Below are 15,178 nucleotides of genomic sequence, written 5' to 3' on the forward strand. Positions count from 1 at the left end.
GGGTTTGTTGCCAGTATGGCTTTTATTTCGTCAAGTCCGGCCGTGGCTGCATCCGTCCATTCGAAGTGTTCGGTGCGCCGAAGGAGGCGGTAAAGGGGTAGGGCCTTTTCTCCCAAGCGGGAGATAAAGTGGCTTAGAGCCGCCACGCATCCGGTTAACTTTTGTATTTGTTTGAGGTCCTTTGGGATATCCAGTTGCGACAAAGCTCAGATCTTGGCTGGATTTGCTTCGATTCCTCTACCGGATACAATGAAGCCCAAGAGCTTTCCGGCAAGAACGCATTTTTCCGGGTTGAGCTTGATGTCGTTTGTTCGGAGGTTATCAAATGTGAGCCTCAAGTCGTCTATTAGAGATTCGACATGTCTTGTTTTGACGACCACATCATCTACATATGCCTCCACTGTTTTGCTGATCTGGCTTGCCAGACATGTCTGAATCATGCGTTGATATGTTGCGCCGGCGTTTTTAAGCCCGAAGGGCATCGTGTTGAAGCAGAATGGGCCGTATGGTGTGATAAATGCCGTTGCGGCTTGGTCTGGTTCTGCCATCTTGATTTGATGGTAGCCGGAATATGCATCGAGGAAACACAACGAATCGTGTCCTGCGGTAGCGTCGATAATTTGATCGATGCGGGGGAGGGGGAAGGGATCCTTTGGGAAAGCCTTGTTAAGGTCTTTAAAATCAACACACAGGCGCCAGGATTTGTCCTTCTTTGGTACCATCACCAGGTTTGCTAGCCAGTCCAGATATTTTATATCTCTGATGAATCCGGCCTCCAATAGCTTTGCTAGCTCCTCTCCCATGGCCTGTCTCTTAGGTTCGGAAAACGCCGAAGAGCCTGTTTGACAGGTTTGAATCCTATTTGGATATTTAAGCTGTGCTCGGCCAGCCTGCGTGGGATTCCTGACATGTCTGAAGGGTGCCAGGCGAAAATGTCCCAGTTCTCTCGTAGGAACTCTCGCAGTGCGGCGTCTACATCAGGGTTTAACTGTGCCCCGATGGAAGCTGTTTTATTGGGGTCCGTTGGATGGACTTGGAATTTGACTATTTCATCCGCCGGCTTAAAGGAGGTGGACTTGGATCTTTTGTCGAGTACCACATCGTCCCTATTCACCGTAGAGCATAGCGCAGTCAGTTCCTCAGCCGCTAGGGCTTCGGAATGCCTCGAGGGCCAGTGCGAATGTCTTGTTTTTGGCGCGGAGTGCTCTGTCCGGATCACTAGCGAGAGTGATGATCCCGTTAGGCCTGGGCATCTTGAGCTTCATGTACCCGTAATTGGGTATTGCTTGGAAGATTGTAAACGCTTCCCGCCCTAGCAGAGCGTGATAACCGCTGCTGAACGGAGCCACATGGAACGTGATCTCTTCGGACCTGTAATTATCCGGCGTGCCGAACACCACATATAGTGTGATTTTTCCTGTACAACGCGCTTCCCAACTGGGGATTATTCCTCTAAAGGTTGTGCTGCTTCGCTCAATGCGGTTCCAGTCTATTTCCATTTTTTGAAGGGTTTCCTCATAAATGAGGTTCAATCCGCCGCCGCCGTCCATGAGTACCTTGGTAAGACGAAAGCCGTCCACTATTGGACTGAGGACCAATGCGGCTGGTGCTCAGGCTGTTCGGAATTTAGGTTCATCACTGGCGTTAAAGGTAATAGCCGTGTCACTCCATGGGTTTATTGTTGCTACTTGGTAGACTTCAGCAAGGCTGCGGAGTGTCCTTTTCCGCATATTATTTGATGCGAAAGTCTCGAAGACTGTTAATACCGTATTGGTGTCTTTGGGGTGGCTTTCTGTGGCCTCTGGAATTAGGAGATTTTCGCCAATTTTGGCCACCTGCCGGAGTATGCAACATGCTCTAAGGCTGTGAGTTGGTGTGGCGTCCTCTGTACTGTGAATTTTACAGGGTCCATTAAGCCATCCTTCCAGTACGGTTCCATGCCCTGTAGAGGGTTTTTGCTTTTTGGTGTTTGACCTGGGTGTCTGGCGATGATGCACCCTTTTATTTCGGATTGGGTTTGTATTCAGGGCCGGATCGTCCCAAAATTTTATTTCGGTTTTCCAGGCGCTTTCCATCGCATAGTACTTTCGTACGATGGACGCCAACTCAGCGAAGCGTGTAATATCACGGCGACTTATGGCATTGAGGATTCCCTTGTCCGTGCAATTATTGCAAAAGATTGAGATTGCGTCTTCCTCGTGGCAGTCCTTTATCCTGTTCTTAACCAGGAGGAATCTGGCCCAGTAATGATGTACTGTTTCATCGGGCTCTTGCCTAATTTGGGATAGATCGCTTATGTTCGGGTGGGTGGGAGGAACTAAATCCGAAGCCTCACCCCATCTGAGGCTCAGAGGCCGAGGAATTTCCGAACTCAAAAATTTGGATTCCTGGATGCTGTCCAATGAATCCAGCCCGTCGCCTGACTCTAAGTTCAGGTCTTGAGTGATATCCTCCCCTCCGCGGGTATCCGGCTTGGAGGGATCGGGAATCCGGGCGTAGCTAGTCCTTAAGATAGATGAAGGGTCGCCGCACTGTCCCTCTACCACGGCAACGTGATGGGTGACTTGGGGAGAGTTAATCTCTCTCAGATCGGGTTTAGGCCCAATCTGGTCATAATCCGTAGCGACTCCCAGGGCGGCGATGCGATCCAAGAGCTCGTTTATTGAGGAGAGCTCCATTGGATCTAACTGCTCGGCGAGTTTCGAGCTGACATGAAGATTGTTTTCGATGGCTCGAGAGGTCATTGTCGGCGCAGAAGCCGAACAGGCGGTCATAAGAAAACCACCTAGCCGGAGGGTTTGGCCGACAGCCAAATCTCCCTTAGCAACGGTGCCGTCTTTAAAGACGGGGCGAGGCATCCTTCCTGATGGCGACGACACAGAGGAACTCTCAATGAAAGCACCAATGTCGGTGTCAAAACCGGCGGATCTCGGGTAGGGGGTCCCGAATTGTGCGTCTAGGCCAGATGGTAACAGGAGGTAAGGAACACGAAGTTTTACCTAGATTCGGGCCCTCTCGATGGAGGTAAAACCCTACGTCCTGCTTGATTAATATTGATGATATGGGTAGTACAAGAGTAGATCTACCACGAGATCGGAGAGGCTAAACCCTAGAAGCTAGCCTATGGTATGATTGTTGTTTTGTATCTTGTCCTACGGACTAAAACCCTCCGGTTTATATAGACACCGGAGAGGGTTAGGGTTACACAAAGTCGGTTACAATGGTAGGAGATCTACATATCCGTATCGCCAAGCTTGCCTTCCATGCCAAGGAAAGTCCCTTCCGGACACGGGAAGGAGTCTTCAATCTTGTATCTTCATAGTCCAGGAGTCCGGCTGAAGGTATAGTCTGGCCATCCGGACACCCCCTAATCCAGGACTCCCTCAAGGGGTTTGCTTGCCTGGAAGCTCTGCTCAAAAGGAAGAGGTGTCGTCGACATAGTCGATCACAGGGGCGGCATCGGTCTCGGGGTCTACCGGAGAGAAGAGGGGGAAGAAACAATAAATATAAAGCAAACAAAGCATCACAAAGCATAACATGGCAATATGTTGTGCCGGGTGTGACCTAACATATGGCTACACGATAAAGGTGAAGGGGGAAAACAACCGGGAATGTTTTCCCGGTTCCGGACCTGTGTCGGACACATGACCGAAGGGGGAATGTTCCATGTTCAGATAGTTAGAGGCATCTGACAGGTAAACGGACCGCGTATCCGGATTTGTCTCGTCGTTTTGAGAAACTTTCATGTATAAAACTTTTTCATCCGAGTTACGGATTATTTTCTATGATTTTCAAAGATCTAACAATATTCTGTAATTATTATTAACTAAAAAGATAATACTGCATCAGCATGACACCATCCTGATGTCAGCAGGGTCAACATTCAACTCTGACCGTGTTGACTGGTCAAAAGGAGTAGTGGGGCCCATCTGTCATAGACTCAACTAATTGAGCAGGTTTAATTAGACTAATCTAGTTCATTAGGCTAATTAAGCAAGATTAATTAAGTTAATTAATTATCCAACTAATTAATTAATTAACTATTTATTTTTTTATTTTTTTAAAAACCTTTTTTAATAAAAGCCAGGGCGCGTGGGGCCCGCTGGCAGTGGCATAAGGCCATCCTAGTGGAGCGGGTTAATGGGCGGAGGGGTATGGGCGTGGGCGCCCGTCGAACGGGGCACGGCGAGGCCGTGGCCGGCGATGGCCATCGGGGCGCGGTGGGGCGCCGGCCAGGGGAAGCGAGGCCGTGGGGCGAGCGGGCTGCGGCGTCGCAGCAGCGCCGGCGAGGCGGCGCGCGAGGGGGAGGCGGCCAGGGCGGACTCGGCGGGTCGGCGCGATGAGCGGCGGCGCGACACATGCGGGGGCAGCATAGGACGACGGGGTGGACGAGGCCACGGCGAGCGGCGACTGCTACGAGGTAGCGCGCTGCGGCGGGCGGGCAGACGGCGCAGGAGGCAAGGCGCGGGCGCGCAACGGCGGAGCCGGGCAAGACCAGGCGCAGGGCGCGGGCCGTGGTGGCAAACAACGCGGCTAGGGGCGGCGCGAGTGGCGTGAGGACGGCGGGCGAGGCCGCTGCGGCGACAGCGGGTAACCGGACGACGCAGTGGCCAGCGGCGGGAGGCGGGTCACGACGACAATATGCGGCGGCCAAAGTCGAGCGTCGAACAAAATGAGCATAGCGGCTCGGTCCCGACGGGCTATCCGGCTGGAGGACTCCTACGAGATGCCACGAGCGCGGTGGCGTGCTCGGTCGAACTGGAGAAGCACGAGAGCAGCGGCATAACGAGCAGTGGTGGCGCGAGCTTCGGCAATGGCGGCAACGGCGCGGGGAGAAGACTACGGATCGACGACGTATAAACGAAGGAAAGGAGAGGGGCGGGAGCTCACGTTGCGGCACACGAAGGCCATCGGGGGCTTAGTAGCGTAGGGCGGTGGCCAGAGTCGAAGGTGACGACGGCGACCCGAGGAAGACGACGAAGGGGATCCGGCGCTGTAGAGGTCCGCGGCTTCGACTCGTGGTCGGGGACGGCGTAGCGTGCACGGGCAGAGCTTCAAGACAACTCGGCGAGGTGAGGGTGGACAGTGGCATGCGATGGACGGCAGTGGCCGCGCTCGGGCGCTCGAGGGCAAAGGCAAGTCCATAGGGGGGGGAGGAGGTGGATCTGGGAGAGGGCGGAGAGGGGGGAAGTGGAGCAGGGAGGCGAGGGGATTCTGGGAGTGGGTGGAGGTAGGTGGGGGGGGGGACTCGAGGAGCCGGAGGGGCGCTCTTATCCTCTCGCGGGGGCGTTGCTGGCGAGGTGGCTGGGCGGCGACGGGCGCGTGCTGCCCCGCCCGGTCGGAGGAGCAGGAAGCGACCGGGGGAGGGGGAGTGGGCCGGCCTACTGGGATGGGCCGAAGCCTAAGGGGAGGCCATGGGCTTTCTCTCTCTCCTCCGAGTTTCTTTTTTCTTTTTTTGTTTCTCTTTTTCCAGCAGCTTTTGCATTATATTTTGCCACAAATGACTTTGAAAAAATATGCCACTGGCCAAAATAAATTCAAAGAAGTACTGTGCACTGTCACAAAAATGTTGGGAATGTTTTGAATCCCTTTGGATTTATTCAAAAAGAATATGGCATTTTAAAAGGCTGTTTTGGCTCTGTTAAAAAGTATTAGGCCCATTTAGAGTTGATGGTGATGTTGTGTTCCTTAACAGAAAATAGTTTTGGACTTTTTGCTAAAAGGTGAACATTTTTCCAACAAGTTTTGATCAACTTCATTTTGCACTTTGAAGTTGAATGGAATTCCAAAGAAGGAATTTGAAATGAGATATTATCCCAACATGATTATCATTGCAAATCTTAGTAGCTTAGCATCATCATGATGGATTACTATAGCTCCATTACATAGGGGTGTTACAAAAGGTCCCCATTTAGCTTCGCCTCGACAAAGACGAGGCAGATGCTTTGGGGATGTCCTTCCCTAACGAGGCTTGCACATCACAAGCAAGGGTGTTGATGTACCGAGTGAATTGCACGTACAGTCCCTGTACTCGCTGGTTTGGTCCAGAACGGTCCTGGAACTTGCGCGTTGCCTCGTTACGATCCCGCTACTTGCGAAACTGGTCCATCGATGGTCCTGCGGCAGGCCCACGTACGTACACGACTACATGTCCTGCCACATCAGCACAGGCCGACGCGGGCCGATTCAGTTTTTGCAAAGGGGGCCCTTGCTTTCAGTCGAGTCCTGCACCCGTCGAGGTAGGCAGAGGCAACGACGAGCAGCGGCGGCGGTTGATTGAGATCGGTGGCGATCGGCAACGCGATAGCGAGCATTGAGGGAGAGAGTAGAAGGCGATTGGCGATGGCTGCGAGGACATAGCCACTGTGAGTCGTCATCGGCAGCGATGGTTCCCGTCCGGCGGCACAACAAGGGTCCTGTACCCAAATATGGTGAGTTCGTTTCCGGCTCATACCTCTCCTCTGGCTGTTGTTAGTAGGGAAATATTGTTTATTGATTTGGAGCCTTTCCATGATCATCAATTTAGTTCAAGTTGGTACTGATTTGGTTAGGGTTTGGATGCAGTCGTAGGGTTTTTGAACGGATAAACTGAAAAATTTGTTTTTCCTTTGTTTGACAGCACACGAAACTGATCACTTCACTACAGAGTTCGTTCATGGTGGATTTTTCATGGGGATAGGAGGCAATAGGTCCTATGTTAATGGAAGGAAGGTTTGTTATGATTATTGCGAGGCTGACATGACATGTATGGCCATGTTTGATGAGTTAATTGAGACATTGGGTTATGAAAGGAAAGCAAGTATTAACACGTACTTGTTGCTGCCTGGTATGCAAATCAATGAAGATGGTCTTCGATTGTTATCAAAGGACAGCGACACAACCTGCATCAGGGCAATGGTTAGAGAGGGACATAGGTTTCTCATGTTTTATCTTGAGCATGGGGATAACATTACCACAGAAACATGGGATATTGTTATTGCAAACCCCACCCCTCAATTGCATGATGTTATCAGGCCTATGAAGTGCAACAGAGAGCAGGAGCATGAGAGTGTTTTGGAGCAGAGCAATGTGCCATACAGTCATGTTGATGAGGGTACAAAAGAAGGGACAAGTACATGCAGAGTGAGAGGAAAAACAGAGAAAGAAGATGACGCGGGCAGTGATGATGAATCGTCTGACTCCGATTATGCTCCATCATTAGTAGATAGTGACTATGATCTAGAGGATGGTGATGAAGATTTGTTCATTCACAGGAAGCAGAATGGTGCGGAGAAGGAATGGAAAGGGAAAGGAAAAGAAGTTGTAGAAGATGACATTTCTGAAGATGATAGACTGGACCTTCCAGATTCAGATGAAGAAGACATGAAATTCAATTTCAAATACTTTACAGAGGCAGATATGAATGAGCCAAAGTTCCATTTGGGTCAAGTGTTCTCGTCTATTGATCAGTTGAGGAAAGCAATTAGAGAGTACAGCTGCAAAGAGAGGTTGAACATAACATTTCCGAAGAATGACAAAACTAGACTTGGAGCTAAATGCAATGATGGATGTCCTTGGTATTTGTATGCATCATATGACAACAGGACACAATCAATTATGATCAAGACATTCATAGATGAACACACTTGTTGCAAGAAGTGGCAAGTAAAAGCTTTTACTGCCAGATATATAGCTCATAAGTATGTGGAGAAGATCAGAGCAGATGAGAAAATGACACTAAAGGGTTTAGGGTCACTAGTGCAACAAGAATGGAACATGAAAGTCAAGAGGGGAAAACTTGGTAGAGCTAGGAAAATTGCACACAACATAATATATGGAGATGAAATTGCACAATACAATAAGTTGTGGGACTATGGGCATGAGTTGAGGAGATCTAATCCAGGCAACACTTTCTTTGTTGAGCTTGCCAATGATGGTCAATTTAGGAAATGTTACTTCTCATTTGATGCATGCAAGAGGGGTTTTTTATCATCTTGTAGGCCAGTTCTCTTTCTTGATGGAACCCATTTGAAGACCCAATTTGGAGGCATTCTCTTGACAGCTATTGGAATGGACCCCAATGATTGCATCTTTCCAATAGCTTTTGGTGTTGTCGAAGTTGAGAATACCAAAAGTTGGAGATGGTTTTTGACTGCTTTGAAAGAAGACTTAGGCATTGCGAACACCTCGCGATGGAGCATTATGTCAGACAAGCAAAAAGTAAGATCATATGTCTCATGTATTTTATTAATGCTCACATGCATTTTATTGTTCTAATAAATTCTACATGCTTACATAGTTTTATTATCATAATTAATTCGGCATGCTTACATTGATTTATCTCAACCAGGGATTAATTAGGGCTGTTAAGGAACTATTTAGTGACTCGGAGCATAGATTTTGTGTTAGGCATTTATGGCAGAATTTCACAAAAAACTTCAAAGGTGAAATCTTGAAGAACCAACTGTGGAGATGTGCAAGAAGTACTACAAAAGGTCAATTTAGGGCCAACATGGATCAGATGCTTATTTTAAATAAAGAAGCTCATGATTGGTTGGATGAGTTAGATCCGAAAACATGGGTTAGAGCTTCTCAAAATGAATTCCCTAAGTGTGATGTGCTATTGAACAATAATTGTGAGGTGTTCAACAAGTACATCTTAGAAGCAAGAGAAATGCCCTTCCTAAGCATGGTGCAGACAATAAAGGGGCAGATAATGGCAAGAATTTATTCGAAGAAGGAAGAAGCAGGGAAGTGGCATGGCAAGATGTGTCCAAAAATTAGGAAAAGACTTGAGAGGCATGTGGAAGCTGCTAACACATGCACTACTGACCCAGCAGGACTTGGGATATTCCAAGTTAATGATAGAGGTGCTGATTTTGAAGTGGACATCAAGTCGAGGACTTGCAGCTGCAGGAGATGGGATTTGACTGGAATTCCATGTTGTCATGGAGTGGCTGCTTGTAGGCATGAAAAAATACCTCCTGAAGAAATGGTGCACTCATGCTACTCCATTGAGACATATTTGAAAGCATATGAGCATATTATCATGCCATGTAGAGATGTGGCTGAGTGGCAGAGGATGTATGGCAGAGAAATACTTCCTCCACCAATTCTGAAAAAGAAGGGAAGAAGAAAGAAAAATAGGAGGCAACAACCAGAAGAGAAAGAAGGCAGGGCAGGGAGAAAAATGGGTAGAGGAGGGGCTGTTATCCATTGCAGCTATTGTGGTGCTGCAGGCCACAATATTGGAGGATGCACTGATTTCAAGCTTGGTTTGAGACCAAAGAAAAAGGGCAAGATAGTTAGAGCCAAGCCACCAGTTTCCTCTGATTCAGAAAATGAGGATCCTGTCCTAACACAGGTAATATCTCTAATAGCATGTATCATTTCCCATATATATATTTAATTAACTGTGTGTGTCATTTCCCAATGTATTTAATTAATAGCAAGTGTCATTATTAATATAGGAGCAAAATATGCACACCATGGGTTTGAGTCAACCAGAACATACTCCATATGAAGCAGAGGTCATTTCTACATTGATTGTTGAGGTTTGTTTGTATGTGCTTTCTTAGTGACATTTCTGAAATATTTATCTATGCCACGTGCATAACTCAAATCCAATATTTAACATTGCAGACGCAGTCATGCCAGAGACAAAATGTGCAGCCAACTGCTTTACTAGAAAATGCTTTCATTCAAGCAAATGTCCAAATGCAGCCCCCTATGCAGGAGACAACTGCCACAATCCATGGAAATGTTCATAGGAAGAGAGAGGTTTTAGCTTTGGCCAAATTGAAGGCAGCTGCTGAGAGAAGGGAGGTTGCGGATCAAGCCAAATTTAATGCAGCAATGGCAAAGCTTAGAGAAGAAGAGAACAAATTAATGATAGCAGCTCAGCGGAGAAAGCAAGAGATGGAAGAAAAGAGGCAAGGTGCTGAAGAGAGGAAAAAAGCAATACTGGAGGAGAAAAAGTTAGCAGCCGAGGCAAGAAAAAGAGCTGCTGAAGAAAAAAAAAGGAAAGCTCAAGAGGAGAAATTTGCACTTGCCGAGGCAAAAAGGTTAGCTATGCAAGCCAAAAAGAGAGAAGCACTAGAGGCAAAGCAAAAGAGGTCGGAAGAAAAAAAAGAATTCAAGAAGAGAAGAAGAGAGAGGCAGAGCAAGCATATGAAAGGGAGGAAATGAATTTCCTGTTCATGCAACAAGAGGAGCAAGAAAGGTAGCAGAGATGGAAAGAATATCAGCAGCAAGAGGAGAAAGCAAAGCAAAAGGCCTGTGAGGAGCAGATGCAAGCAAAAGAAAAAACATGCGAGACAGAGGTTAATAGGGTTCAAACTACTCCAGTAATGGAAGAGGAGGTTAATAGGCCTCAATCATCTACAACAAGGAAAGCCTTTGAAGAGAAAAAAAAAGCTAGATGATATGGCAGCAATGAGGTTAAGAGCTGATGAGGAGAGGTATAGGGCATGGCTGCAAAAAGAGAAGGAAATGGACCAAGCAAATGGTCAACAAGGCACTTCCAACAAAAGAAGTCTTCCAAGCCAGCAAAACACTCAATTTAAGATGCCAAGAAAAGTTAGAATGTTTGATTATTTCAAGTAGTAGTCTAGTTCATGTGATGTGTCAAATTCAGTTTCTTCTGGACTATTATGTAGTTGAAACCATGTTTATTTTTCCACATGATCATCTTATGTTCATGATCATGGTGCCCAGGATGTAATGATCATCTTATTTTGGAGGATATTTGGAAAACTATGACATTTCGTTTCCTGAGATTTTCAAATTTCCTATGATATTTTCTGTCCTCAGATTTGCATATTCCCTGTGATATGTTCATACATTGCCCAGTTTCTATTAACATTGCATCTTCATATATCTAAATCATGTAGAAAATGCAGTGCAACACCAAATGGTACAGCACATAACCATATAATGCCTGCACTATGCATATACATGTACTGTTCATGCTCATACATTGCCCAGGTTCTATGAACATTGCCCAGGCTCATGTCTAAATTATGTAAAAAATGCAGAGAATGACCATATGTAACAACACATGACCATATAATGCTTGTACTGTTCATACATACATATATATAATCCATGTACTTTATCCTGCACTTGACATGATCAAATGGCACATCACAGTACCAATTCCAGGAGAAAATACACAGCATACATGACCAAATGGCACCTGACCAAATGGCAAAGCTCTAATATAGCCCAGCTCACAACACAGTATATCACATTAGAATTTTTGTTCAAATTACAAAGCTCATGTAAGAACAAGCACATATCACAACTATGAAATTACCAAAAGATTACACACACCCCAGATCATCTAACTTAACTAACAACATTTCAAACAGGATGGTAACAAACATCCCAATGCCATTACACAAGCCAAAGTACTAAACTTCAGTACTGTCCAAACTTGACACGCCTCCAACAACTCCCGCGTTCTCGTCGGTGACGCCGGAGCAGGCGGAGACCGTCCTCCTTGACAGCATTCCAACCTTTGGCAGAGGCACCACCACCTTGAGCACCTTCCGATCGATACACGAGTCACGCAGCAATGCATTGACCTGTAATTCCCACCTGTCAGAGGGCAGCTCGATGTCAATCAGCTTGCCGTGAAGCTCCTTCAGCACGCCCATGCGAAGTCCGGCTCACACGCACCGTCAGGGAGGCCTTCATTGCGGGTGCGGCTCGGCTCCGGCAGAAGACATGGTGGCTCTCCGCGGCGCCACACCTGCTGCGGGAAACCCACCCGTGCACGCTGACGGTGGACGGTGGAATCGCAGGCGCGGGCCACTGTTGGGCTAGCTTTGCCTCCGCCCGCACAGGAAGCGGCGCTCATGCTCTAGCCGGGGCGGGTGACGGCTGGGACAGCTTCGCCTCCGCCCGCATAAGAAGGAAGGGGCCGGCGCAGGCTGGGACAACACTGCCTCGGCCCGAAGGACTCCTACTCTTGCCGGGGCCGGGAACGGAGCTACCGAAGGTCGCCGCCGCTGCCGCCGCCGCCGGCCGTGGTTCTAGGGTTAGCGATTTCTATCTAATTTTGGGGATCGAATTGGGGGATTTCCTTTTTTCTCGCTCGGGTTAGGAGAAACTGAATCGGCCCGCATCGGCCTGTGCTGATGTGGCAGGACATGTAGTCGTGTACGTACGTGGGCCTGCCGCAGGACCGTCGATGGACCAGTTTCGCAAGTAGCAGGATCGTAACGAGGCAACGCGCAAGTTCCAGGACCGTTCTGGACCAAACCAGCGAATACAGGGACTGTACGTGCAATTCACTCTGATGTACCTAACTATGAACTCTTGGGCGGGGAGCATGCTTCAGTGCAAACAATTCAGGCGAAGACTTCTTACCTAGCGAGCTACACTTATTAATGTTGAATATACTACGACTGGAGGATTGTGCCCCACATACGGCGATTGGTCCATTGGGCCCGATGTACCGTATCACAGAAGCGGTCAAGTTTGGCACTGAAGGATGAGTCAAGATCCACCACATCGATGTGTACAAGCTCCGTGCCATGTCTATGCATGCTCCCCAAGGTCATAAGGAGTCCAACCCTGCTGTGGGGTTAGATCGACTTAAGTAGACAATTGAGCACGACGTTAGAGCCGAGACAACTCCCTGTGGCATAGCATTGGTCGTGTTCTAAGACTGGTTGTAATAAGTATCATATACTAGTATCATGCATATGATACTAGTCTATGATACTACATCCGTAATGCATAGTATTATATGTTGGTATGATATGTTGGTATCATAGGGTACTACAGTTATTGTCATGCATGACACAAAAAAAGCACACCATTTAATATGATACGGTATCATGATATGATACCCAAACCTCTCTTTCTTCATTTAATTCTATGTCACCTCCAGTTCTTTTCGGCGATTCTCCAGAATCGCCCCCCTCCCCGACTTCTTCCAGAATCACCACTTCATATATTTTTTACAATCCTAGCTAATTAGACCTTAACTAGACAAGATTGTCAAAAAAATATGAAGTGACGATTCTGGGAGAAGTTGGGGAGGGGGCCAATTCTGGAAGAATCACTCAAAAGAACTAGCCCCTAAATTGCTTAGTTGGCATGGGTCCCCTGCAAGAAGCATTTCTGGAACACGGGTGTCCCGAACACTTTATTTTGAATAATTTGAAAATCACATTTGAATTAAAAAAATATCCAAAACAAACCCTACGCTAATATGAATGTATACCACACAAGTGTAAAGTTTGATGATGAAACAAGTTGACATGTGAGCTACATAAAGATGACAAATTGTTAATTTTGAGAAGTTAAACCATGCACACATTGTTCACCGCTAAAAAAAATCCACGCTCTTGTCTTCTTTGCGTAGCACATGTTAATTTACTTCGTCATCAAACTTTGCCCGTGTACAGTATATCTCCATACTACCGCATAAAATTCGTGTTCGTATTTTAAAGACTTTCAAACATGATTTTCAAACTATTTGAAATGAAGTGCTCATGCGACCCTTGATCTGGAGCAACGTTTTGGCCTCCCATGTTCCAAACCGTCCTCACCGATAGACACTTCTCTATTCTTATAAAAAACCGAGTTAGTGATGATGGTGTGCCCGCCATCTTATAATATAGACCGTTCGATCTATATCTGACAGATAGAAAGCAAACTATGACAATTTTGCAAAAGGATATCCGCACCTCTCGTTCATCCTTATCTCCCACAACTTCATTGTTGAGTAATTAAAAAAGAAGCCTCCGGAACAATCTGGCATGATGGCCGCTGCCGGCGTCGTCCATCTCCATGCCTCTGATAAGTCCGACCACCAGTCACCACCGCGCCCCACTCCTCACCTTATCTCTCATCTTTCTCGAGATATCATTTTTTCGATGAAATTCTCGAGATATCATTAGTTTTTACACATGGGATTACTCCTGCATGAGTCAATCACAATAAGTGTTTTGTAAAAAAATGCATCTTGATGTTCTGTGCAATGCACAGGTTGCTAGTCATAAAAAAAAAGCAGACACTTTCCGATCCACCGCGCTCCTCTAGTCTCCGCGGTCTCCAATTTCAAATCCATCCCCGTATCCGCCGCCACGTCATCGATCCGCGCCACCAGCCTCGCACCCGCACCTCCATCCCACCCTTCATTTCAATCCAACGTCCCACCCCCGCCGTCCCACGGATCGATCCCAGCGAGCGCCTCCCGCGGTCCCGCCCCAAAGCCACGAAAATCCCGCGCTTCCCCCCCAAATCCTCCCGATATAAACTCGCCACCACCCCACAATCCCAGCACAAGCTTCTTCCCAAGCACTTCCTCTTCTTCCTAAGCGCACACATCCCTCGGAGCTAGGTGGATCGGCGATGTCGGGGCGCGGCAAGGGCGGCAAGGGGCTGGGGAAGGGCGGCGCCAAGCGCCACCGGAAGGTGCTCCGCGACAACATCCAGGGCATCACCAAGCCGGCGATCCGGAGGCTGGCCAGGAGGGGCGGCGTGAAGCGCATCTCGGGGCTCATCTACGAGGAGACCCGCGGCGTGCTCAAGATCTTCCTCGAGAACGTCATCCGCGACGCCGTCACCTACACCGAGCACGCTCGCCGCAAGACCGTCACCGCCATGGACGTCGTCTACGCGCTCAAGCGCCAGGGCCGCACCCTCTACGGCTTCGGCGGCTAGATTCGTGTCGTGTGTCCGTTTGTGCTGTGGAAGACGGGTTTTACTACTGCTTTGGCGTGCGTCGTTGTGTTCCGTCTTGTGTTCATTAGGCTGTAATTCCTTGTTGCGGTCAATGAAACTAGTTCTGTTCTGAATCCTGACCTGAAGTGCAATTGGTTTGACTTAGATGAAATGCAATTGGATGAACGATTTATCACTCGTTGCAATCTGTACAGATGCAGAAGTATTGTTGGAGTGGTAAAATGTGAATCAAGACGCCAGATGCATATTCCTGAAATACTGACCAAGTGCTTCGCTGTGTTGAATTCGGTTTTGGTTTTCTAAGGTTGATTGGTTTGATATTAGATTTCTCATTTTAGATCGTGTATAGCTGAAGTGCAGTTGATTTGTCTTAGCTGAACTGCAGTTGATTGAACGATTTACCACTCGTTGCAACCTGTAGAAGGGGCGCATCCTTTTGATTTGGTTTGGTTTCACTGGGGAACGAATCTTGTTTTTTTTTTCTGTGCAGATCTAC

General features: G+C 47.7%; 1 protein-coding gene across 1 annotated transcript; it reads left to right on the forward strand.

Annotated features, from left to right (window-relative positions):
- The first annotated feature begins 14,276 nt into the window (after nucleotides 1-14,276).
- Nucleotides 14,277-14,798, forward strand: LOC125539253 (histone H4). The gene has a single exon (XM_048702665.1). The coding sequence runs from the start codon at nucleotides 14,350-14,352 to the stop codon at nucleotides 14,659-14,661; it is 312 nt and encodes a 103-aa protein (XP_048558622.1). The 5' UTR covers nucleotides 14,277-14,349; the 3' UTR covers nucleotides 14,662-14,798.
- Nucleotides 14,799-15,178: the final 380 nt, after the last annotated feature.

This window comes from Triticum urartu, chromosome 2 (genome assembly GCF_003073215.2).
Source record: "Triticum urartu cultivar G1812 chromosome 2, Tu2.1, whole genome shotgun sequence".
Lineage (NCBI taxonomy): Eukaryota > Viridiplantae > Streptophyta > Magnoliopsida > Poales > Poaceae > Triticum > Triticum urartu.